The sequence below is a fragment of the Camellia sinensis genome, chromosome 3 (assembly GCF_055761805.1).
Source record: "Camellia sinensis isolate YWXY chromosome 3, ASM5576180v1, whole genome shotgun sequence".
NCBI classification, from domain to species: domain Eukaryota; kingdom Viridiplantae; phylum Streptophyta; class Magnoliopsida; order Ericales; family Theaceae; genus Camellia; species Camellia sinensis.
In genome coordinates, this window is record NC_138963.1 from 44,629,072 (window position 1) to 44,656,341 (window position 27,270).

The 27,270-nt window shown below is 35.1% G+C and overlaps 1 protein-coding gene across 2 annotated transcripts; it reads right to left on the minus strand.

Annotated features, from left to right (window-relative positions):
* Nucleotides 1–1,408: 1,408 nt before the first annotated feature.
* On the minus strand, nucleotides 1,409–27,270 carry LOC145822511 (xanthotoxin 5-hydroxylase CYP82C4-like). 2 transcript variants are annotated; one of them, XM_082919673.1, is made up of 3 exons: nucleotides 26,665–27,270; nucleotides 18,692–19,110; nucleotides 1,409–2,299 (listed from the first exon to the last, which is right to left on the minus strand). In XM_082919673.1, exons 1-3 carry the CDS (start codon nucleotides 27,182–27,184, stop codon nucleotides 2,252–2,254), a joined length of 987 nt encoding a protein of 328 aa, XP_082775799.1. In that variant the 5' UTR covers nucleotides 27,185–27,270; the 3' UTR covers nucleotides 1,409–2,251. The 2 variants fall into 2 exon arrangements, with proteins under 2 accessions (XP_082775799.1, XP_082775798.1); XM_082919672.1 differs by having other exon boundaries at nucleotides 18,692–19,113; nucleotides 26,665–27,195.

A 27,270-nucleotide genomic window follows, 5' to 3' on the forward strand; every position in this document is an offset into this window, starting at 1 on the left:
ACGGCGGAGCTGCCGCTGCGACGACCGGACCTGGGCGACGGACTGGGCGATCGGCGGTGACGGGCTGGGCGACGATCTCTTCCCCTCTTCTTCTCTCTTTCTCTCCCTCTCCCTCTTCTGCGTTGCAGGTCGAAAATGGAAGAAGGAAAGAAAAAAAAAAAAAATGGACAAAACGACGTCATTTTGGCCATTAGGGGGATTCGGGGGGAAGAATTTCGGGGGACAAATCATTTTCCTTTTTTAAATATGAGGACAGATTTATATTAAGTAAAAACCTCAGAGGTGTTAGTGTAATTTACCCATTTTTTAAATTTATTTATATTATTTTTTCAGAAGTGATTAAGATCCCTTCAATCACCAACCCCCACCACCCCTCACACACACGCGGGGGTTGGTGATTGAAAAAAAAAAAAAAAAAAAAATCTAGCCAATCACAAGCCAGAGGGGGTTTGGGGGTCATCCCTGGAGGAGTCCGGATAATTTTTCTTATTTTTTTTTTTTGAAATCCTCGCAAAGGAGACAAAAAAAATATTACTAAAAAAATCTAATAATCTGTACTTCATGCCAGATGTGTTTTTTCTTGCTAAGAAAAAAATGTAACAATAGTAAATAATCTGATGAATATTTTGATTGCGCTCTTACCAGCCTTAGCAAAAAAAAAAAAAAAAAGGAAAATGAGTTGGACCCCCTCAAGGAGGCACCCCCTTTGACCCCTTCTCTTTTTGATTGGCCAATTTTTTTTTCTTTTTCTTTTTTTCCTTCTCCTCCAATCACCACCCGCCACGTGTGTGTGGGGGGTGATGGGGGTGGTGATTGAAGGGGGTCTCAATCACTTCCCAAAAAAAAAATTGCGAACGTTTTGTTGCTTCGTTACTTAGGTGTGTTTGGTGAAAAAAGATTTTAATCAAAGGTTAATAAAAACATAAAAAAGTTAAAAGTCAAAATTTATTCTCAAACACTTTAAATTTTTTCACCTCATATTTTAATAAAAAAAAACACTTCGTAAACTAGCCCTTAGAAGAGAGCAAAACGATGTTATTAACATTATTGGTAACAAAATTTTTAGATGAATGTTATTTTTGCATTTAGCATTAATTTCGTTATGAATCTTTTATAAAAGAAAATATTTAAAAAAAATTTGGCAAAATTTTAAGTCTTGTTAGTTCCATTTTATTTTTGCTCTTAAATAATTAATGTTTCTCAAAAAATCTATGGAAAAGTAAGAGAATCATATAATTTGTTGGGGAATAAAATTTTTTGCTGAAATTAATGATGAAGAATCATTTTTTTTATTCTCATTCATTTCAAAGGCAGAATTCATGATGACTCAAAATCACATTTTCATTTCCCTCAAAATTCATGTCGCTCAAATATCATAAATGACTCAAAAATACAATAATACCAAACATTAATATGCAATTGAGATTCATTTTACAAACGTCAACAATACATGCATTCAATCTCTACCACACACTTTAATTCTTACCACATGTTGGTACTATATTCTAGTTTGGTGGACTTAATCCAAAAACAATATTCTAAATATGGGTCCACTTTATTGGTACAAAAGAGTCATAAAACGTAGAGGTGACCTTGTATACACCCCTATTTACCATGCATTACATATGCATAATACACACTACACACTAAGAAGGTCTATCTATGGTTGATCATAAAACTCACCCGATAAGCGTGGGGTGAGCAACACTTCCAATGGAGTTGCCTTAGTTAGTACAAGCCCCAACCCTACACTCATATCCACTTTTCCATTCCTCGACAACATTTCTAGGTTGAACCCTTGAAGCAGCCGAGCGAGTATTAAATGCATTATTTTATACGCTAAGGTGCTTCCAGGGCACGACCTCCTGCCAGCACCAAAAGGAAGGAGCTCAAATTGTTGCCCTATTAAATCCTCTTTTGCTTGCCATGCAAGAAACCTTTCTGGTTTGAACTCATCAGGATTAGTCCATATGTGAGGGTCACGCTGGAGCTTCCAAACGTTGACTATCAAACGAGTGCCTTTGGGGACATAATAGTCAGAGACATGGCAATCTTGAATGGACTCGCGTGGTATAGATAAGGGTCCTGGAGGGTAAAGTCGTAGTGTTTCTTTGATGATGGCTTGGAGGTAGACTAAGTTCTTGGTATCTGATTCATCTAACCATCTTACATTTCCATGTCCAACATATATGTCTATTTCTTGTTGTGCTGCCTTGAGGGTTGTGGGATGGTTTAGAAGTAAGGAAACTGCTCAGGATAAGGCGGCTGTTGTGGTATCAGAGCCTCCTAAGATAAGGGACTATGAAAAAACAAAAACAAAAATATATAATTATCAATTGAAAATAATGTGCAATTTAAAACATATATATAGAGTCATACTTATAATAAATTTGAGATATATAATGATTTTTCTATTTACGTAACATTATTGAAAAACATAACTGTCCCATAAAATTTACATCCGTTGAGATGTTTGTGGGCTTAGTTTTAGCTCAACTCAGTAGTATGAACTTTTGGGTTTTAGAGTTTGCTAAGTAAATTATTTATGCTAAATTAGGTTGGTCACGTATGAGGCCTCTTTTGTGGATTGGTTTTTTTAGTGATTTTTAAAATTTTTTCACATAGTAAAAATGGTAAATATATAGTTAGGAATAACTTTGTTTAGTTGTATGGAAAATCGTAAATTATTGAGATGTTGGATTTTTTACAATGATTTTTTAACTTTTAACTATTTTAATCAAAAAAATCAAGCTGCCACACAAAGCTCGAGTAATTCCTTAATTAGATCATATTTATCTTAAAATAATCAATTATTATTAAAATCATAATTATCGTATCAACATTCAATTAATTTTATTTTTTATATAAATTATATATTTAATATGCTTTAAAAATAATTTAAACAATCAAAGTAGGTCCATAGTAGCTCAGCTGGAGCCTTATCCCTTACAAAAGGCCTCGTTTGGGAACATACTAATTTAGTAACTTTTTGATTATTTGGCTAAAATATGAGCTAAAAAAAATTATTATGTTTGGAATGACTTTTTGACTTTTTACGAAAAGATGCGCAAAAAGTAAAGAGAAAAGAGAATCTTTGACTTTTTGGTACGGGTTGTTGGCTTTTTGGTTTTTTTAGCAACTTTTTGACTTTTTGACTAAACCGGCATGTTACCAAACGAGGCCAAAATGTCATACCCCCATGTTTTACAACCTGGGGTTGGTAGCACCGTGTTGTGAAACTGTGAGAGCATATCCTAAATTTATTTATAATGTAGAGTTCATTATCTATGAAAAAAATTAAGTTAATTAAACATTTGTAACTCACAATAAGACCACATTCATGTTTAGAAAAGATAAACGGTTAGTAAGATTTTGATAAATTCTTATGATTATTATTTAGTTTAATCATGGAGTTATACTTGTCCGGTTAATTATATTTTTTACAAGAAAGATATACTTAACGAACCTTATAATATGAAAGGTTCGGATCATCAAAATATGGTCAGAATAAACCTCATGGGGTCAAGGACAAATTTAGAATTACTATGGGGTGCGAAAGTATATTTGAGAGTGTAAATCCTTATAATTTTAATTTTTTTAATATAATATTAATATTTTTCAATTTTTTTAGGGGAATTGCCCCCATCTGCCCCCTATTTGATCCATCCTTGCATGGGGTGTGACAATATGAGTGCTGTCATAGCACCCACCCTGAAATCCCCCTTGTACTAGTGTATATTATTGTAATGTTTTCAAAACCAGACTAAACCGGTTAGTTCTATCAGTTGATTTGTTGATCAATTTAAATTTTGGCCTGGGTAAACCCTTACACCCACTTCAAACTCAAAATCACCTTATTTTCAAGCAATTGGTAAAAATCACGGTTAAACCGGGTGTTGGTTTGAACTAGTAACGGTTTGCATGAACTGGAGCGGGCTTGAAATAATTGAACCTGAAGCCTACAGGCCCTTTGAAGCATCCCACCACTTGGACTAGACTCCTTGTTAAGAAACATTGCATGATATGTTTCATTTATTCATTCATTTTTTACTCTTACGAATCAATGTTACTCTTTTTAAGCAACTACAGTATAAAAAAAACTAAAATGGTAAAATTAAAAATCAATTCTTAATATTGGTGTAAATATATAACATTAAAATATATTTTTAAAAATATATTATTTATTTGTATAATTATTAAATAATTATAATATCACGGTTCAATTCTGATTAACCGGACGATTGAACTAGGTGTTGGAAATTGTTATAAAATTTTGGGTAAAATTAGAATTTTTTCTTAAGTTTGGACTTTTTTTTAGGTGGGCCCTGAGCGTTGATTTTCGCAGGTCAAAGTGGTAACGCGTTCTATGTCGCGTTGTGATTCACGTGGTATATTTGGTTGTTCAAAACCATTACCGAGTGAATGGGAAATTGAAGCCAAAGTATGCTCCATGGAAATGGAGTTTTGGTGAAAAATCCTTAAATGTTTGAGTAAGGCTTGTCCCACATTGATTTGGGGGGAAGTTTTGAATGGGTTTATAAGGCATGGGATTGGAACTTGAGGTGTGCCCCAAGAGGTACCCAAGTGTTTTAGAGATGGAGATTATGGGCACAATGGGCTAGACCCATTGGACTCAAAAATCACCACACGCGTGTCGCCGTCCGTCCGTTCGGTAGGGCAAGCTGGGCATGGGTGTGAGGTTGGGTTGGGCTTGTTCAGCCCCAATACCTATCTTTTTGGGTCAAAAATATTTGAATTTAATTTTATTTTTTGGTAAAATAAAATCCAGAATTCAAATTAATTCCGAAAATAAACTGGTCCGGTTTTATTGTACACCCAAACAGGGCCCTTCCTGTTTTTTATCTGTTTGAATTTTGAACCCAATAGATTTAAATTTGTTTAAATTCAAAACCAAACCAAACAGGTTTCATACCTGTTCAAACAGGTTTGTACCTGTTTAATTCAAAATCTGCAGCCACCATTCCATCTACAAATAGGACAGCCCTCATTTGATGTTTCATTGATTCAGAAAATTTGTACTTCACCTCTGCAAATTTATTCTTCATTTTACTACATTTAATTTTTGTGAGAAAGAGTATAAACACTTAATGTGTTCGTTAGACAAACAATTTGTAGTGCTATTATTGTTTGTAGTTGATCATTTTATCCTGGAAGATAGACGTCCACATTCTGAAAACACCGTGGAAAGGACGAATATGTTTTAAGGACACGGTGTCAAACACTGGACTTGATCAGATATTTATTAGAAGAAATTAATCAAGTAAGTTGTTTAATTTATTATTCTGTTTTATTTGTTTATTAAATCAGATTTTAATTTTGTTTTTGTAACAAAATAAAATCTGTTTTTATTTATTTATTTATTTCTAGTTTGATTTTTGTAATCAAATAAATTCTCTCATTTCCTTTATTTCTTTATATTCTTGTTGTTGTTTAGTACACAACAGAATTTAATCTATTTAAATACAGTGAAGATTGTCCAACAATCTTAAGACAGATTCTATTTGGTATCTTCATTGTATTTAATTTTCTATGATTTCATAAAGATATATTTTGGTTGGAAAAACAAATAGTGGTTTATGCTATTTGACAGATAGTAGTAATATACTGTCTCTTTTCTTTGACAACTAGTAATAATATACTGGTGTCATTAACAATTTTAGAATATTAATTTGTGTTACAGAAAATTATTATGGTATTTTATTTTTCTAGTTTTAGTAACAAGGAAAATAAAATTATTTTGTGTTGTAATTTATTTTCTGGTCTTAGTAACTAGAAAATTAATTTGTGTTTTAATTTTTTCTGATTTTTGTAATTAGAGATTATGGCTACTGCTACTGAAACTGCAACTGGAAGTGGTATTCTAATTGTTACACCAACACCGGTCCCTATCTAGAACCATGTTCAAATACCAATCAATCATGGAGAAAAACTGGAAAAATTTAATGGTACAGAGTTTAAGAGATGGCAGCAAAAGATGCTGTTCTATCTTATAACCCTTAATTTGGCCCGATTTCTCCATGAAGAGGCTCCAACACTTAAAGAGGGTGAAAGTGATCTGCAAGTTGTTACCACTGTAGATGCTTGGAAACATTCAGATTTCCTATGCAGAAGCTACATCCTCAATGGCCTTAACAACATGCTGTATAATGTTTGCAGCCCTCTAAAAACAGCAAGTTCATAAACCACATAATAAAAAGAGGAAGTTTACTGGAGATGGTCCTAACCAAGGCGATAACAACAAGAAGTTCAAAGAAAAATGCTATAACTGTAGCAAGATTGGACATCGAGCTTCTGACTACCGCCGCCCTAAGAAGGATCATGGAAGTACAAGCAAGAAGACTACCAATCAGGCCAATGTAATTGAACTAGATTACATCTCTGACGGAGCAAATGACATCAACCTCTCTGTTGTGGTGTCTGAGGCTAACTTGGTTGGAAATCCCAAAGAGTGGTGGGTTGACACTGGAGAAACTCGTCACATTTGTGCGGACAAGAAGATGTTCACTGCCTACAATGAGGCTGCAAATGGTGAACAATTTTTCATGGGAAATTCTTCTACTTCTACTGTGACTGGACAAGGAAAAGTGATCTTGAAGATGACATCATAGAAAGAACTGACCCTCAACAACGTACTGCATGTACCTGACATCTGGAAGAATTTAGTTTCTGGTTCTTTGTTAAGTAAAAATGGTTTCAGACTTGTTTTTGAGTTTGATAAATTTGTATTAACAAAAAGTGGTATGTATGTTGGTAAGGGATACATGAGTGATGGTCTCTTTAAACTAAGTGTAATGACAGTTGTACCGAAAGTTGTTATGAATAAGAATAACACATCTTTTGCTTCTATTCTTGAGTCGAGTTTATGACATGGTAGATTAGGACATGTGAATTTTGATACTTTGCGTAGATTAATTGGTTTAAATTATATACCAAAGTTTGAAATTAATCCTAATCATAAATGTGAAATTTGTGTAGAAGCAAAACTAACTAAGGCTTCATTTAAATCGGTTGAAAGGAAAACCGAATCTCTAGAATTAATTTATACTGATATATGTGATCTAAAATTTGTTCAAACTAGAGGAGGTAAAAACAGCACTCCTTATGAATTGTGGAAAGGTTGACTGCCTTCCTGCAAATACTTAAAAGTGTAGGGGTGTTTGGCAAAAAGACTAAGATTAGACCAAAAATAATAGATTGTGTGTTTATTGGTTATGCTCAGAATAGTAGTGCATATCGATTTCTGACTTATAAATCAGAAATACCTGATATAAATATGAACATTATTATAGAGTCAAGGAATGCTGTGGTTTTTGAACATGTCTTTCCTTACCAGAAAGGATAGGAATTAAGTTCACAGAAAAAAACTTATGATTGTACACAAAGTCAAGAGACTAATGACAATCAAACACAAGAGACTAGTAATGGTCTCGACCAACAGGATTTAACTGATGATGAACCAAGACGAAGTAAGAGAGCGAGAATATCAAAATCCTTTGGTCCAGATTTTCTGACATACCTGTTAGAAAATGAACCTCAAAGTTTTAAGGCAGCAATGACAGGTCCTGAAGCACCTTTGTGGAAAGAGACTGTTAATAATGAAATTGAATCCATTATCCAAAATCATACTTGGGAATTGGTAGATCTTCCACCAGGTTTTAAACCTCTTGGATATAAGTGGATTTTCAAAAGAAAAATGAAAGCAGATGGTTCAATAGACAAGTATAAAGCAAGACTTGTAGTAAAAGGTTACAGACAAAAGGAAGGTCTGGACTATTTTGACACATATTCCCCTGTGACAAGAATAACATCCATTCGCATGCTTATTTCTATAGCAGCTTTGTTTAATTTAGAAATACATCAAATGGATGTTAAGACAACTTTCTTAAACGGGGATCTAAATGAAGAGATTTATATGGAGCAACCCGAAGGGTTTGTAGTGTCGTGGCAAGAAAAGAAAGTTTGTCGACTTGTAAAATTCCTTTATGGATTAAAACAAGCACCTAAACAGTGGCATGAAAAATTTGATCATGCAATGCTTACTAATGGGTTTAAAGATAAACGAATGTGATAAATGCGTCTATGTTAAAAACACTGATCAAGGATATGTCATAGTTTGTCTTTATGTAGATGACATGTTTATCATTGGAAGTAGTTAAAATATGGTCAAATCAACTAAGTAAATGCTTAACAAAAGATTTGATATGAAAGATATGGGGGTCGTAGATGTTATATTAGGAATGAAAATTACTAAAACATCTGACGGATATGCATTATCTCAATCACATTATATTGAGAAAATTCTTGGTAAATTTGTCAAGGATAATATGAATTTAGCTAGAACACCTGTATTTGTCAATCTTTATTTATCGAAAAATAAAGGTGATGCAGTGTCTCAGTTAAAATACTCCTAAATCATTGGAAGCCTAATGTACCTAATGAATTGTACTCGTCCTGATATAGCTTATGCTATCAGTAAATTAAGTAGGTACACTAGTAACCCTAGAGAAAACCATTGGAAAGTGATCATTCGGGTTCTTAGATATCTAAGATTCACCCGTGATCATGGTTTGAACTTTACTCGATATCCAGCAGTACTTGAAGGTTATTGTGATGCAAATTGGATATTGGATACTAAAGATTCAAAATCCACAAGTGGATATGTCTTTACTCTGGGAGGCGCTGCTGTTTCTTGGAAATCCACGAAACAAACATGCATTGCACGATCCACAATGGAATTTCATTGCTTTAGACAAAGTAGGAGAAGAAGCAGAATGGCTTCGTCACTTCTTAGAAGACATTCCAATGTGGCCAAAACCTGTGCCAGCTATTTGCATTCATTGTGATAGTCAATCTGCAATAGGCAGGGCACAGAATCACATGTATAACGGTAAGTCACGACATATTCGTCGTCGACATAATCGTCGTCGACATAATACCGTTAGGCAATTATTGTCAAATGGAATAATCTCAATAGATTATATAAAATCTAAAGAGAATATTGTGGATCCGCTAACAAAAGGTTTGACAAAAGAACTAGTGTATAGTTCATCGAAGGGAATGGGATTAAAGCTTATTATATAAGAGTCGTCATAATGGTAACCCTACTTATATGACTGAAGATCCTAAGAACTAAGTTCAAAGGGACAACTAAGTTATGTGTGGCTCGCCAGAAATCACCAAGGGATTAAAATTTCCTACACATTCCTATGGTGAGAGTGATATCTGCAACATATGTTGTATGTAGGGATATAAGGATAAGTTTTGCTTTTAATGATTACTTATATCTTGATTGAGGCATAAAATCAAGATGAGTATATGGAGATACTCACAATAAGAATCACCTATATGAGTGTCGAACTGGGGCTGGTTCTATAAGAATAAAGAGGCTAAATTCTCTAGAAACACTCATGAAAACCATGAGCGTTCAAGGCCAAAATGAACACAACAGTGAGAACAACGATGTGTTAGAAGATATTTTGTGTGAAATCTATTGTCTTGGCTTACACAAACAGCTGAACAATTCAAGGCATCGCGTCCATTGGTTAGCTAGTAAGTCCGATAGGTTATCACTAGGGAAGGTTCAAGGCCGAAAGCTACCTATCCTGATGCAAGATATTTTCGACTTATACTCTTTCGATAAAGTCTGCATATTGTTGCATTTCTGTTATCATCAAATTCCATTTGTGTGGGGGATTGTTGGAAATGGTTATAAAATCCTTGGTAAAATCAGAATTTTTTCCTAAGTTTGGTCTATTTTTTAGGTGGGCCTCGAGCGTCGATTTTCGCGGGTCAAAGTGATAACGCGTTCTATGCCGCGTTGTGCTTCACGTGGTATATTTGGTTGCTCAAAACCATTACCGAGTGAATGGAAAATTGAAGCCAAACTATGCTTCATGAAAATGGAGTTTTGGTGAAAAATCCTTAAAGGTTTTAATAAGGCTTGTCCCATATTGATTTGGTGGGAACTTTTGAATGGGTTTATAAGGCATGGGATTGGAACTTGGGGTGTGCCCCAAGGGGTACCCAAGTGTTTTACAGAGGGAGGTTATGGGCACAATGGGCTAGACTCATTGGACTAAAAAATCACCATACACGCGCCCACGCGCCGTCGCCGCTGTCCGTCCGGTCGGTCGGGCAGGTGGGCTAGGCCTGGGCTTGGGCGCGGGTGCGTGGTGTGAGGTTGGGTTGGGCTTGTTCGGCCTAATACCTATCTTTTTAGGTCAAAAACATTTGAATTTAATTTTATTTTTTGGTAAAATAAAATTCATAATTCAAATTAATTTCGGAAATAAACTGGTCCGGTTTTACTGTACACCCAAACAGGGCCCTTCCCGTTTTTTATCTGTTTGAATTTTGAACCTAACAAATTTAAATCTGTTTAAATTCAAAACAAAACCAAACAGGTTTCATACCTGTTCAAACAGGTTTGCACCTATTTAATTCAAAATCTGCAGCCACCATTCCATCTATAAATAGGACTACTCTCATTTGATGTTTCATTGATTCAGAAAATTCGTACTTCACCTCTGCAAATTTATTCTTCATTTTGCTGCATTTAGCTTTTGTGAGAAAGAGTATAAACACTTAGTATGTTCGTTAGGCAAACAATTTGTAGTGTTACTATTGTTTGTACTTGATCATTTTATCATGGGAGATAGACGTCCACATTCTGAAAGCACCGTAGAGAGGACGAATTTGTCTTAAGGACACAGTATCAAACACTGGACTTGATCAGATATTTATTAGAAGAAATTAATCAAGTAAGTTGTTTAATTTATTATTTTGTTTTATTTGTTTATCAAATCAGATTTTAATTTTGTTTTTGTAACAAAATAAAATATGTTTTTATTTATTTATTTATTTATTTCTAGTTTGATTTTTGTAATCAAACAAATTCTCTCATTTCCTTTATTTCTTTATAGTCTTGTTGTTTAGTACACAACAGAATTTAATCTATTTAAATACAGTGAAGATTGTCCAACACTAGGGACCCTTAACTCGGTCACTTTTTGATTTGCTCAACGGTTTGGATTTCAAAACATTGTACAATTGACACATACATTAATTAAGGCTAGCATTCTCATTAATAAAAGTATCACATTTTGTCATTTGAAAGTTACGTGTAGGTCACACAATAGAAATCAAACACATAATAAGACGCAACTCTCTTATAAGGGGTGACGGCCCATATGTGCACACATGCGAATCCCACCTCTTGTGAAAGGGTTGTATCTTATTTTATATTTGATTTCTGTGCACATAGACTTACTCGTGTATTAATGTAAAGATAAGTGTGTGTGTAGACACCCCATTTTTGACCGACCTTAAGACTCAGACGTCACCGATTGAGCGCTTGGTGATGACGCATATTGTGCTCGTTCTGAGATTGTGGAGTCTCGGTTGAGAGCCTTGCCTCCGGACTTCGGGGCTCTTTTGCGCTTTGCCGCGGTTTGTGAACCAGGTCCTGTTTTCTCTGTTTTCTCTTTCTGAAGGGAGGGAGAGGTCTCGTAGACCATCTCTCAGTGGCCGTAGGCTACGTTTCGTGGTCGCAGACCACTTTTCCCGTTTGGAGACTAGTTTCTGATTTTTCGGAGCCGTCGGCCGTGTGCCTCGGTTTGGGACCGCTTAACTACCTCGGTTTGCCTCGGTTTGGGACTGCTTAACTACCTCAAAGTGACGAAACGTGTCTCAATTCCCGGTCGCCGACACTCCGGATTATCCATGATGGAGTCTAGGCCTTGTTGTGTTTTATGTGCATTCATTTTACATTGAGTTGTGCAATTCGACTCCTCGGCCATCATGCATCGAGATGCGCGATTGGTGACACAAGGATCGAGGACTACACTCCCTAGAGCTCATGCAATGACGGGAAGAGTAGTCGTGCATACATATGTGAAAATACTTTGCCATGCCCCTTTCTTGCTCTCTGTTGCAGCAAACCGGAAACCGACAGCAAAACTGGTCAACAATCTTCTGGAGCTTGGTACAGCATTCCGGGATCAAATGCAAACAAAGGCAAATCGGGGCATCGCGAGGAATTTCCCAACAAGGCGACTCGAGCATGCATGCATCTTTCATCATTCGAAATAGAGCTGAGGTGGTTCACGGATTTGCATACTTAGTTTATTTCGTTTCTTAGTTAATTTGTTAATTAATTAGGTTTTTGTAATATTTAATTAGCTAGAGTAGTTAATTATTTGTTTGGTTGTGTAATATTTATTCGGACTCTCTAAGAAAGGGCAAAGTTGTAATAAGTGTGTGTGCGTGTGATGTATGTCTTCTAACCCCACGTCTTTCTCCCTTTTATTTACCTTCTTATGATGGTTAGATTAGGGCATGTTTCAATTAGCATACTTATCCTCACATGTTTGCATTCATTCATCTGTCTTGCACGCACCGGGCTCGGCGCATCTTACTAACTGCATTGTGTTTCAATTCCAAAGTTGAATACATGTTATCTGTTGTATTTCATATGCCATTTTAGAATAGCCGAGCCTATCTGTAGTTGCATTTTGTATGTGTTGCATTAGGCATTTCAGCATAGTTAGGATTCATGCATGATTTCTAATCAGCTTCTGTTTTGGCTTGGAGTACTCGGTAAGTGTTTATGCTTTAGCATCATTGTATGAGTGTGAGTGTTGCCATGATAGCATGCTTACCAGGAGGCTAACTGTTTATGTGATATAACTGCCTGAATGCCTATGGGTGAATGTTGGATTATCTGAATTGGAACAATTCATTGAATGCGAGTTTTAAGCCCACTTGAGAGTGGCAAAATCATATTTTCTAAAGCCCACCCGAGGGTGGCAAAATCCGCATTTTAGCCTACTTGCGAGTAGCAAACCGTTTCAAAAACAAATATGAGATGTTTTGTTCCAATTCAGGCGATCTGGTCTATATTTGTATGCTGTGCGCATCACGTAGTAAATCTAGGCTAATAACCAGAATAAGAACGCATATTGTTTTCAAAACTTGATATCATAGTTAGTAGAGGCTGATCTTTGATCGGGCGAGCGAGAGTGCTCACGAAGTGACCTTCCCCAATCGTACCCAAGTTCCCAAGCCGAGGCAACTTTGGTGATGACGGACACGTGGCCTTAGGCAACGAGTCAGGGTTTCCTAAATTTCCCCAAAAATAAAATATTTAGGTGGCGACTCTGTATCTGGCAAAGTAGTCCATGTTTGGCACTTCTTTCAAAAAAATCTGTTTTCAAAAACGATTTGCCGTATTTGGACTCTTTGATGATTCATCGGTCTTGCATTGTACTCTGCGGGATTAGATACAGGACCGTGATATTTGAGTCCTGAACTGTAGTAAGCCTATATGAACAAAACGGGATTTCCCTCCCGAGACGTTCGGGGACGTCTACAGTGTGATCATATTTATTTAGGTTTATTACACTTTTTACCTCTAAACTATCGTCAAATTGTCTACTTAGTCCCTAAACTATTGATTAAATCTAGTAAGTCCCTAAGGTATATAAATCAAAGTCTATTTAGTTTTTAAACTATCGATTAAATCTATTAAGTCTCTAAAATATTTAAGTCAAACTTATTTAGTCCTTGAAAAGATTACAAAAATAAAACTTATATGCTCACAAGTATTATAAATTACTAAAAGATCATACCTAATTAAGATTTTATTATAGAAAAATCTTAAATTTTTATTTTGTTTTTAAAAAGTAATTTATTTATTTTTTGTGTTTAAATTAATATTAGAGTCTAGTTTATCAGTCTTGCTAATTAAATTATATGAATATTAGACATACTGAAAAAGAAGAATTAAATAATCTAAATAATAACACTTCGCTACAAATAATAATAGAACAAAATTATACATTAATTAAGAAATATAAAAATAAAAATAAAAACTTAATGAAAAACTTAAAAACAAAAAATTATAAATTATAAACAAAATATGACATATAATACTAGATATAGCCAAGTACATAACCATTGTAAAAGATAAGCAAGAAAATATTATAGATAATTATCCTTAAACTTATAAATGAAATTCATCATAATAATTGACGCCCACTTTTCAAATACAATAAAAATTTAAGTTTTTTTTTGAAATAAAATTTTAATTAGATAGGGTCTTTTACTAATTTATAATACTTATGAGTTTAAATTTTATTTTTGTAATTATTTCAGAGATTAAATAGGTTTAAATTAAACACTTTATTTCTTGGGTAAATAAACTAAATTAATGAATTTAATCGATAGTTGAGTGACCAAATAAATTTTGATTTATATATTTTAGGAATTTAATAGACTCAATCGACAATTCAGGAATTAAGTAGATAATTTGATAATAGTTTAGAGGTATAAAGTGTAATAAATTCTATTTATTTTAAAAAAAATTAATAAAAAATTATTTACGCATAATACTACTTGATGTATATGTAAATAATTTGGGTCCAACCTTTAATGCAGCTTAGTTAAAAAAAAAAAAAAAAAAAAACACTTTAATGCAGTTCAATGATACTCGAGTTGACATCATGTTACGATTAAGAAGTATAGGGTAGCCCAGATCTATGACTCACGTTGGAGAGGTCAACCTGCCCCCTTAGATTTGTTAAGCCGGTATAGAAAAATGGAGAAATTACAATTAAATGGGATTTTTACAAAATAATTATAAATTTATAAAAAAAAAATTGGGACTTTAATTATTAATGTTCATAAAATTTGTCACTATTCTGAAATTATTTTCAAAAACTTATATTGAATTGTAATTTTTCTTAGAAAAATCACCCACAAACAAGTGCATGAGTTTGCGACTTTAGAATGACCACCTCCTCCTCCTATAATAGCCTATTTTTTCAACTTTTAATCCATTTTTCTTTCTCATAAAAAAGTTACCAAAAAATAAAAAATAAAAAATAACTTTTAATCATTTTCCTAAAACATTCCAATGTCAGTAATCATTAAAAAGACATGTTTCATAGTTCTAATCTCCCTACATAATAATGGATCACTTCACATCTTCTTATTAAAGAAAGGACTAATTATTTGTAAGCCTATGGTAGACCAACTCTAACCACACTCTCTACTTTTCACTAGTTAAAGTATAAAAAAAGTACACTATTTATTTTACCTAATTACTTTAATTATTGTGTTCTTCAACCATACTCTTTATTTTAACTAATCATTTAAACTAACTTAATTAATTTTTAAAATAAAAAAATACTAATTGTTGATATTTTACTAATATAAATTTGCAATAATAATAAATTTGCCCATACAAACATACAAAACCTGTAGAATGAGGAGAAAAAAATATACAAAATACAAAATAAATTATTCCGTAATTCAGCAAACAGAATTGAAAGAATATATAAAATTGCTACATACATATATATATATATATATATATAATATAAAATCTCAAATCCAAGACATAAATATACAAAAATCTAAAATATATACATACGTAATTGTTTGGAGAGCCTATGGGGCTCTTCAATTGTAGCCACCAAAAAAATAGGATAGTAAAGTAACTAGCCTAATAGCTAGCCCATTGGAGCTCAAAATTAAACTTACATTGGCTAAAATACCTAACAAGCCTTGTTTAACTATCCCCTTGAAAATGCTCTTATGATGAGTTTACCACTAGCTTGACCCTTACGCTACATTTGGATTATAGATTTGAGGAGAAAATTAAAAAATTTATATATAAAAAAAATTAGTGAAATGTAAATGAGATATAATTACATTTTATTTATTTTTTTACTTTCTTTTTAAATTTGTACTCAAATTCATACTTTAAACACAATTTTAAAAACTACACTCCCAGGATTTGTTTTGCAATATACTACCAAAAAGTCTCACTCCATTATCGCCGTAACTCAACTATGGAGTATTCATTTATTGATATCTATATCTATCCATTTATCTATATTATTATTAAAAGCCAATAGGAACTTTGGTGTCCTGAAGTCTCTCTTAGAAATTTTTTTTCTATTTTTCCTAAAATGGACATAACTTCTTAAATAATTATATTATTTTTACACTAATATCAATTTGTAGTTAAGGGTAACATGATAAATTCAAACCAACCAATTCCACCACCCCCATGTTTCTAAACTGCACAGCAGTTCTAAATCAGTTTCAACATCTTTGAATTCTATTTTGAACGATTAAAACCTGGGGAGAGAGAGAGAGAGAGATCAGATCTGGTGAAGCAGAGATTGGAGAATAAAAGGCTTCATCAACAATGGAGATTTCATAAAATCATCAACATTCTAAAGATCTCAGGTCTCATTTTCATATCACTCACGTTCTTTTACTTGGGCAAGCGCTGGTCCGATAGTTCTCACCAACTCATCTTCTTCAACTCTCGCCAAACCCCTCTCTCCTCTTCCAAAACCCTTTCCCCCATCTCTCTCTCTCCGCCAATTTGAACAAAACCTTCGATCTCAACTCCCTCATCAACAACACTACCTAAACCCAACCCCTCTCCGATCCAACCCTACCTTCAATTCCACCCACATCCCATCCAAAACCACTTTCTTCGCCGCCGCACGAGAGGTTCGGGATTGTGGACGAGAATGGAACGATGGCGGATGATTTTGAGGTCGGAGACTTCGATCCGAGTGTTGTGGATAATTGGGGCAGTGATATCAAAGTGGAGGTGGTGGAAGATGGTGATGGTGGGTCTAGGGTTGTTAAGAAGTTTGGGCTTTGTACGGAGAGTATGAGAGAGTATATACCGTGTTTGGACAATACCAAAGCGATTCGGCGTTTTAATTCGACAGAGAAAGGTGAGAGATTCGAGTGGCATTGTCCCGAAGAAGGTAAGGGCTTGAATTGCTTGGTTCCGATACCCAAGGGTTACAGAGCCCCAATCCCGTGGCCCAGAAGTCGTGATGAGGTATAATTGTTTTGATGTTTATTCAGTTTGATACGATACTACTGAACAATTTGATATGCTATTTAGGTTGCTTTGTAAATGAAATGTAAAATAATTGTCAAATTCTTAAAATTTTGGTTAATTGTCTAGTTGGGTACTGAATTAGTGATTAGAAACGTTAAAAAGAATTGTATAGATTTTTTATATATATTATCTTTGGGAGTATATTTTTATTTTAATTGAGATAATGTAGAAGTATATGAGAATGTGTGTATATGTATCATATTAAATTCAGAAAAAAAATTATGCAATTGAATATATAAATTAAAAAAAAAAAAATTGAATGAGGATTTATTAAAATTTTTATCAATTGAGTTTCCAAATGAGTTTGCACATACATCACGTGTGCTCGGCCGCTAGTCTATTTATAAGTGAAGGTTGGATTTAGTGTCCAAGTCTTCTCCTCATGCCACATGACATATTTTTTGTAATCTTAAAAAAAAAAAAAAAGTTATAGAAAGAGGTTTATAAGGTTTGAACTCAATCCCTTAAGTTTCATTAATAAATCTTAAACTACTAGGACAACATACATATTACAATTATTTTCTTTATTATTAATTTTTATTCTTATTTATTTGAATTGTACACGCATCGCGTGTGCTACCTACTAGTATTATTATTACGGAACTGTTGCAGACCCCCAGTGAGGTGGCAAGCCCCCACTGGCTGGAACTCAAAAAAAAAAAAAAAAGTTTTTTTTTTTGTCCAATCACGTCGCGCCACCTCACTAGGGGTCGACCCCCAGTGGGGGTCCGAAGCATTTTTCTTATTATTAAGTGAAGACTGGATTTGGTGTGTAAGCCTTCTCCTCATGCCACGTGGTATATATTTTTAATCTTAAAAAAAAAAGGTTACACAAAGAAGTCAATAAGATTTTAACCTAAGACCTTAAGTTTCATTAAAAAATATCTTACTATTTAGGCCTCGTTTGGGAAGTTGACTATTTTAATTGGTTTTTTAGCTTTTTAACTATTTTAATTTGGTTTAAAAAATTGTGTTTGGAAAAATAATTGAATTTTATTTTTTTTATAGTTGATTTGATAGTTGTAAGAGAAAAAATAAAATGATAACGGGTTAAATGTGATATTTTATCTTATTGACTATTTTAACTTATTTTGTCTTTATTGATTATTTTAGCCCAAACAACATACATATCACAATTAATTTATCTATCACCCGCTAGTTATAATTAATAAAGAGTAATGATTCATGACTCGAAATTTGGAGCTCTAATAATAGCTCTAATGATGTGGCAATGAGTACAAAAAAAAAAAAAAAAAAAAAAAACAAAACCCATATATCAAATCATTCATAAGTGAGATGCACTACTACATAAATAGGTCATTAAAGCTCTACTTTTGGTCCTTTTAAACATTTTTGATTAATCCAATAACTTTTTAACTTATATGCTAAGAAAGTAACAATCTCACTGGTGAGCTCTTTTTAAAGCTCTACCTTTGTCCTTCTAAACATTTTTGATTAATCAAACAACTTTTTGACTTATATGCTGAGAAAGTAACAATTTCACTGGTGAGCCTTAACCAAAGAGTCAAATATATTTTTTATATTGTTTTTTAGTCATAAATTTAGATATTCAGTGATTTAAAAAGTGAAAAGGAGAGAAAAAAATGTAAAACAAACATGAATGATCATAAATCTAGATATTTAGATCATAAATTTATTATTTTTATTTATTATTTTTTCTCTAAATTGATGATCCAAATGGAGTGTTAGTGAAAGTAAGGAATTTGAGTGTACCAGAGCGGTCGCCTTGATGATGTCTTCACTCTTGCGTCCAAACACCAACCCATCACCATCTTCAGGGAAGCAAGACAACAACAAATCCATGAAGTCTCTTTCATCTTTCTTCACCTTTCCTTCTCTCCTGCTCTGCACATGTTCTTCAAGCCACATACTCATGAAATAATCCATCTCTTTACCATTCTTCTTCATAGCCTTCACATTACCCTGCAAATCCAACCATTCAATCCCGGGAATCACATCCGAACACTCAGAAACACCACCCAAATACATGAACTCTTCCATCGTTCTCGCGAACTGCCTTGCCTCCTTGTCTCTCTCGCTGTCACTGAAGCTGTATCGCTTCCCCACGATAGCCCTTAGCATCATGTTCATCGTCACTTGCCTAAACCATTCACTCACTTTCACCTTACACTCTGCTTTGGAAACTGTTAGAAATTGGGCGCCCATGTGGCATGACCCTTAGAACCTTTTGAATCTCATCCAAATGGGTTTTGAATTTGAATTCAAACCTATTTGGATAGCCACTCAGGATATATATCTATCATATCATGATATGGATAGATGATATAGATATCAGATATTATCTCATTTAACCAATGGATAAATGAGATAAATATAATATATATCTGATATATGGTTATGGGTAACCAAAAAGAGAAACAACGTATGTTTTATTTTCTACCCATAAACTGACTCTCTCCCAAGAAACAACGATCAAAGCCTTTTTGAACTGTGGTTTGTGTGGGTGATATTCACCATTGTAATATCACCCCACTGCTGGGATTGATTGATTAGATTCTGGAAGCACGTGATTTATCCACGAGGTTTTAGATCACAAGAGGTATGATCTGTTGATTTTATTCCGCTGCATGTTTTGTGTTTTGATTTACATTGGTATCAGAGCCATTGATGGATATTTTCGTGTTTCTATTTTTACATGCGTATATATACATGTATATGCATGAATATTAATGGAGGAGGAAGATGAAGTGCACGGTTTTCTTTTTTGCATTTTAACTCCATTTAGATTGAGAGAGTGATATACCTCAATTTTATGTTGCTTAAATGTTATTTTTTATGCCATAAATGTTTTTATTGTGAAAAATGGAGTCCGTCAGTACAAAAATCGGACCGGAAAACACCCGGGAAGGCGGCGCGTGTGATTCACGCGCTGTATGACGCCGAGCAGCAGCCCCACGCGCCTCCACGCGCTGAGCGCGTTAGGCACGCGCCCCCCACGCGCCACACGCGCGATCTGTCAGCTTCCTTCCACACGCGCGCGTTAGCCGCGCCGCTTCCAGCCGCGCCACGTGTGCGACACACGCGCGCCATGCGCCGCGCCGCGTTGACTCGCGCCGAGTTGCGCTGAGCGGCGCCGAGCCGAGCCGAGCCGTTTTCCCGCCTGGCTTGGCTCTAAGGCTCTGTTTGTTTGTTTTTTAATTCTGAATTGCGTTAATTGGCCATAATTTATTCGTTATAGCTTTGTTTTAAGCATGGTTGGTACCCTTAGACTCAGAATTAATTTTTCTACATTCTGCAAAATTTTGAAAATTTTACGAAAATATAAAATATTTTTCCTGTGTTAATAATGCATTTTTTTTGCTTTAAAATGCATCTGGTGTTGCATGATTAATTTTCTGGGGTTGAAATTTTTATTGTGGACTTCTGAAATATTTTACTAGCTACTGGTAATATTGTTTCAGTTTATCAGTTTCTGAATTTTTTATTTCTAATTTTGTGTGTTTATTAGTTATTTAAAATTCCAGAATATTTCAGAAAAAATTCCAGAAAATTTCAAAATGATGTACACTTTAATTATGGCATAATCTGAATATTGAATACAGCATTTTTTTTAGGTTTGTAATATGTTGTAATTAGAGGAGCATGATTATTTATTTATTTATTTATTAGAATTCCATTATTAAATGATATAGCATGAGTTATTTGTAAATTTACATTAAGATGCTATTGTATGAAATTTATCATGCTTTGTATATGCCATAGTCAGTGGGAGGTTATTCGGTTGAGAGAAATCTTTGTAGATTAACTCCCGAAAACCAATATTTTGCGCATAAATTAAACTAAATTTTGGATAATTGTCACTTGTGGCGCAAGAGATGATTACGAGCATAGCGGATTTTCGATCTTGCGACTTGTGTAATATTGTCACTATTTAATTTAGATTTTTGCGGCAAAATTATATTATGCTAATCAAATTAATCCCAATGCGAATTTCTCTCTAAATTGATTTAGCTTATGGAAGTTAATTTGGTTGACCTAAACTTAGTAGAGATGTTCAAATGTGAACAAACTAATCCCATTCTTTAGATGAGCAAAAGTCTTGGAGACTTTAGGTCAAACCTTAATTGAGCCAAAGTAAGGAAACATGACTCAAAGTCGCCGTGTTTTTTGTTGCCTTGTTTGGCACAATAAAAACTAATGTGTGCGCTATAGTTAGCGGCACGCTACATAGTTTGGGTTGGTGAGTTTTGGAGTTATGAAATTAGTAAGCCCTCAATAGATCTGTATATGATCTTGACTAATGAGCTGCACGGATTGACTTTGTAATTTGACTTGTAAATAATGTTACATCATTGGATGAAGTAACATTCAAGAGTCACGTCATCCAAGAAATGCGAGCTTAAATAAATTAGTCATTAAGTGTAAGACGAGTAGCCAGTACGAGCAGTGTTTTGCTCTCTACCCAATTATTGGGAGTGGATTGAGCGAAATTTCATGCACTATAATAGTGGGCGTTGAAATATCACGTGAAGTTAAAAGATTAGCGCTTAGAAGCTGCAAAATCTATTAACACTGAGTGAAAAGATTAGCGCTTAGTGGCTGCAAAATCTATTAGCATTGCCAACTTGTCTAAGTGTGGACACTTACTGTTTCCACACTTGAGTGTGAAACATGGATGAGGTGCTTCTTTGTGTGATTCCTTTACTAGGCTAACGTTTTGAATAACATTTACCACTAAGCGCAAACGTTGCAGCATAGTAATGAAAAGGTTAAGGCTGACAAGGTTGTTATGACTCTAAGAATTTAACGCATCGCTTGTAAGAGCATTGTGTTGAATTAGACTCTTTAGCCTAATTCGCGCTTAAGTTACTTCAGGAGCTATCATAGTTGATAGCTTATTCTCTCCTTCTTGTGGATAGTAGAATTAATTGCAAGTAACTATGAAGCGAGAAATAGAGATGGCAACAGGAGTATCGTCATCTTTCAACTAGATGTATTAAAGTGTATGGAGAATAAAATTGACTTGAAGGTGCAGGGGATTAGCACTTACTAGTTAAATTTGCGACTTAGGCGCAGTTGATATCTCCATGACATCCTTTTTATGATCTAGTGAATATGACTTAGTCGTGAGTCATTACCTAGTTGGGCCTAAACCTTTAAAACTTGTCTTCGAGAACTCACACATTAAGATGATTGGAATTAGTTTATGACATTGGTCATGAACCAGTGGCTTATTATACTTAATCACATTAATGAGATGATGACAGGATGGTTTAAGTAGGCCTTCTCGGGCCCACTCGCTTATGACATCCTGCTCTCATGTGAATGTGTAACTTTGTTCGCAATGGGTGCGCACAAGTAAGTAGGAAAGCCGCAGAAGGTCATTTGTATTGGCGCATTTAGTCCACTATGATATTTGTGACTAGATATGTGTAAGGGTATGATAGTTAAGTCTCAATCTCGACACATTTATAGATTACGATACGCATCTGAGTCAAGACTATTTGATCTCCCATAAGTCAAAAGTTTTGAGATGATTTTTTGACATTGCACATATGAGGTTGAGATCAATTAGATAAGAGCTTTTGTGCTTTTAGTTTTGACCAAGGTGGCGAGTATCTATTTGAGTTATTTTTAGAAAACTCTGTGAAGAGAGATGGATGCTTAGAAAATTGATTATTCCTAGTACTCAACAACACAATGGTGTAGTAGAGAATAAGGAATTAAATATTGTTAATGTTAGGTGGATAATGGCGCAAAATGTTTCCCAATTGAAAATTGCACTAGTTTGTTGCCTATATCCCTAACTAAGTGCCCTCCATATCAGATTTTACACTCCATTTTGAGTAATGGGTTAGCAGAGAGCCATCTATGGGCGATCTATAACCATTAAGCAGCTTATCTTTATTCTACTTCTCATAAGATTGCGAAGTTAAGACCTAGGGTTCTATAGCGCATTATTGTATGCTGTCTTGTAAACACAAAGGGTCGTGTGGCGCATTATTGTATGCGGTCATGCAAACCCTCCGGGTCATGTGCATATAGGTAAGCAGCTTTGTGGTAGTGTAACTAAGTCACATAAAGTTTTATTAGTAAAGGTGACGTAAATAGAGTTTTCGGAACTCTATAAGATGGAGAATTCCAAGCATAGCGCTCTATGTAGCCTAGTTGAGAATGGAAAGAAATTTCCAATATCCTAGGGACAGTGGGAGCGATGTGCCTACTAATGGATTACTCCATTAGAGAAGAATACTCTACATTCTTAGTTGCGTGGTAGCAAATGTGAAAATTTTCCACGTCATCACTGGGTGATTGAGAGGGAAACATTCATGATTGCTCCGCAAGATGATAAAGAGCCTAGGATAATGCCTAAGGCTCTAGTCCCCTATTTTTTGAAAGTGGATCAATGTTGCGCAGTTTAAGACAAAGTCTTTGAGGATTAACCATTTTTTATAATTTGGTTGACTTTCCATTATGACGCAAAATTGTTATAAAGTTATGCGTAATTTGGATAGTCATTTTTGAGGCATAAGGCTCGCTAGATACCGAATGGTCGCACCATTGAGGAAAGTGTAGACCATAAGAAGACTTCCTCCTGGGGAGTGAGGTTATTTTGACTTAGGCTATGATTGACATAAGTTCGGAACATTGATTTGTGGACATTGTGACCCATTTTTTCATTAGAGAATTGGATAAGTAGATCCGTAAGGATTTACCTTCTGCTTTTATGGTGAAAAGTAAGGAGCGCAAAAAGGTTGCTGATTCCAATAAATCTATTACAGCCTAAAGCAGTTATCCAAACAGTGGTTCTTAGATTTCGTCAAGCCATGATAGGGCAACGATGATCGATGAAGACCACTGAGGCATGATCAATGGTCCAAAAGAAGTTTTTCCTTACTTAGTCATTATGAGCCAGGAATTTATAAGGTTGTCGCCACCTAGGGTGGGCAGTCCTCTATTTTAGATATGATGGACATGGGTGATGTAATTCATATGCTCGGATGTACGATCCTTAGGGATTGTTTTAGGAAAATTCTCGGTTTGTCTTCGATGACTTACATAAGGAATATCCTAAAACGATTCTAGATGCAAAATTGCAAACCCATTGACTTACCTATCGGTAAAAGCCAGAGCCTTAGCTATTGAGTGAATCCTCAGATTGTCTTTGGGAGAAACAGATGACCTATATTCCTTGATCTTTTCTTTGTTGTGGGAGCCTAAAGTACGCTATGTGGGCGTATTCGGCATGATAAGTGTTATCTTTGATAAATGGTTAACTGAGTTGTTCAGACATTGACCTTGCTCATTAGACTGTGGATAAAATGCTTTATTAGAAGCATATTAATTTGCTCCTTGTAAAATTCAATGCGCTAGTTGGGCGCATCTGCGCTAGTTGGGCGCATTAAGAATGAACGCAAATTGGTCACCAAAAATATCTTTAGAGAGGTTATTGCGTAAGAGGTAGTGATCTTAAATCATTTCATGTGAGGCGCACATGGTGGATTCCGTTGTATATACTTATCGCAAGAGGTGCTGATAAGGCTTATGTTTGGAATCTATAATTGCGCAAGCTGTGGTCAATTTTTTTTTTTTTTTTTTTTTTTTTTTTTTTTTTAAATCGATCACTTATTTTGAGATGATGGGATGTTGACACTATTACGGTTTGTGTCATAATGATTAGCAAATGATGATGTCAGCAGGCAAGATTGGCTCACTCACACGAGCAATCGCCCTTGGCGCTTAGGAGCGAGCAAGGATGAGACTGGTGGTTTGTTTTTATTCGGAGCCAAGAGAGGCTTAAATCATCCACTATGTATGTCGCCTTGGTTATAACCAAGATGAGGTCGTGTTAAGGACCAAACATGGATGTTAGTACCCACTTTCCATGTTGTGCCTGTTATGATTAGCCAGATGCGAGATCTCATTTGGCGCCTAGAAGGCGAGCAAATAGAGAATTCGGGTTAGGCGCTAGAAAGCGACTAGACTAATATCTGTACGGTGTATCGAGTATGACGTCACTCTTTATGGAAGAGTTACTCCACCGTAGCATGTATTCATACTATATGTGCTTGGCGACCGAGTAATGAGGTGAGAGAATGGATCCCTGCTTCCTCACCGTGTGAGTCTTACGAGTCATTATTGATATGACTTTCATTTATGTACCCTTTTGTGACTTTTGACTATGTCATAAGGTAAGGGGTTGATGTTCTGCTACTTTGGTATGTTGCCTGCGGTCATGCATGATTCGGCCTTAAGGGACATCACTGGGAAAGCGGTCAATCCTAAACTAAATGGCATGAGTGCAAAGGGAAGATCATCTAGTATTACACCACTGTTGTATATTCACTGCCGGCAACTCACATCGCTCTGCATGAGAGGCGAATTGAGTGTGAATATATTGCAAGAATTGAGAGGGTCAAACATGCTCTTTTTGAGGGATTAGAGATGTTTTTTGGACCGGTGTAATTAGATGGGTCTGGGGTATATGAGACACTATTTCTTTTCTTTTTTGGGTTGATGTCTCTATGCTGGCTCATTTTGAGTTTCTAGTATAGAGCTCCCACATGCAGGTGTTCTCAGCAGTCGCACGGTGCAGTGGCTAGTATGAGATTGTTTATTTTTGGGGAGATTGAGATTGAGACGTGGCAGTGTCATGCCAACTCATGTCCGAGTGGGAGATGTTAGAAATTGGGCGCCCATGTGGCATGACCCTTAGAACCTTTTGAACCTCATCCAAATGGGTTTTGAATTTGAATTCAAACCTATTTGGATAGCCACTCAGGATATATATCTATCATATCATGATATGGATAGATGATATAGATATCAGATATTATCTCATTTAACCAATGGATAAATGAGATAAATATAATATATATCTGATATATGGTTATGGGTAACCAAAAAGAGAAACAACGTATGTTTTATTTTCTACCCATAAACTGACTCTCTCCCAAGAAACAACGATCAAAGCCTTTTTGCACTGTGGTTTGTGTGGGTGATATTCATCATTGTAATATCACCCCACTGCTGGGATTGATTGATTAGATTCTGGAAGCACGTGATTTATCCACGAGGTTTTAGATCACAAGAGGTATGATCTGTTGATTTTATTCCGCTGCATGTTTTGTGTTTTGATTTACAGAAACATATCAGAGAAAAGAAAATAAATAACTACGTAAAATTAGAAAAAAAAAAAGAAAAGATTGAAGTTTCTCTCTTGTTACCAGATAATCTCTTATATATATATATATATATATATTTGGAATTCGGGAAGAATATATCTTGTTTGGTGAAAAACAAAGTTCGGTGATATATTGTCAATTAATTATTTATATAAGAGAGCCTACGGTATGCAACCCTCGGGGATGCATATCATATGCACTTTATCAAAATTAACGTAATTTTATTACAAAATTTTGTAATATCAATCATAAAATATATAATTTTATTACAAATTAACATAATAAAATATTCAAAATTGTGCCATTCATATAACAGAAATCTGTGACTTAGTTATAACATTTTTTGTTAGATCAATTTGTGATAAGAATATGCGTTTTATAATTAATGTTACAAAATTTTATGATAAAACAACGTCAATTTATGATTAAGTGGATACACACCATAGAGTTTTCCACATTATAAACAAACCAAATTATAATTTACCCCTTATTTTTTTAATCTAAAATTGCCGAATTTAAACGGGTTGTTTATGAAAGTACCATTTTTGATGGAGAGTGAATAGAGCTCTTTGATGGACAAGTCCATCTCCAGGGCTCGCACATGCTTAAACGACTCCAAATTGCGGTTAGAGAGGAGGTCATGGGTGGTAACTTTACGGAGCTGGCGCCAGTAGTCATCGGAAGGTCCGAGCGCGGAAAAGGCACCATTGTAGCCCATGTATTTGAGAGCAGCGGTTTGGGGGCGAGACATGAAAGCTCGGTCGTTGACAGTGAAGCATTCGGTGACTGTTTGTTTGCTGCTCACTACGACTGCTTGGCGGAACCCGAGTCGGATTGTGAAGATGGGACCGTGTTGGTCGGCCATGGCGGCGAGGGTTCGGAAGAGTGGGATTTGGTTGCCGAGGAGGTGGAGGTGGCCGAGGATCGGCCATGCACCCTTTGGTTGTGGGGCTTGGATAAAGTGTTTGTTTGTGGTGGTGTTTTTGGATATCCATATTTTGGAGAGGAGAAGTAGGGCTACAAGGGTTCCGGTTGCTTGAAGTAGAGGAAGCAAATCCATTCTCACAGAGAGTAGGGCTACAAGGGTCGATGTATGTAATACTCAAAGTTCTATTTGATTAGTAAAAGGGAAAAGTTAAGTATCAT

What these genes read in the sequence shown, in the direction of transcription:
- LOC145822511 (XM_082919672.1), bottom strand. Translation starts at nt 27,184, where the DNA reads ATGGATTTGCTTCCTCTACTTCAAGCAACCGGAACCCTTGTAGCCCTA. An exon ending in TTCACTCTCCATCAAAAATG is followed by an intron (nt 19,114 to 26,664) that starts GTACTTTCATAA and finishes CAGTTTCCAAAG; the next exon opens with CAGAGTGTAAGGTGAAAGTG. An exon ending in TCATCAAGGCGACCGCTCTG is followed by an intron (nt 2,300 to 18,691) that starts GTACACTCAAAT and finishes GTTTTTTCATAG; the next exon opens with TCCCTTATCTTAGGAGGCTC.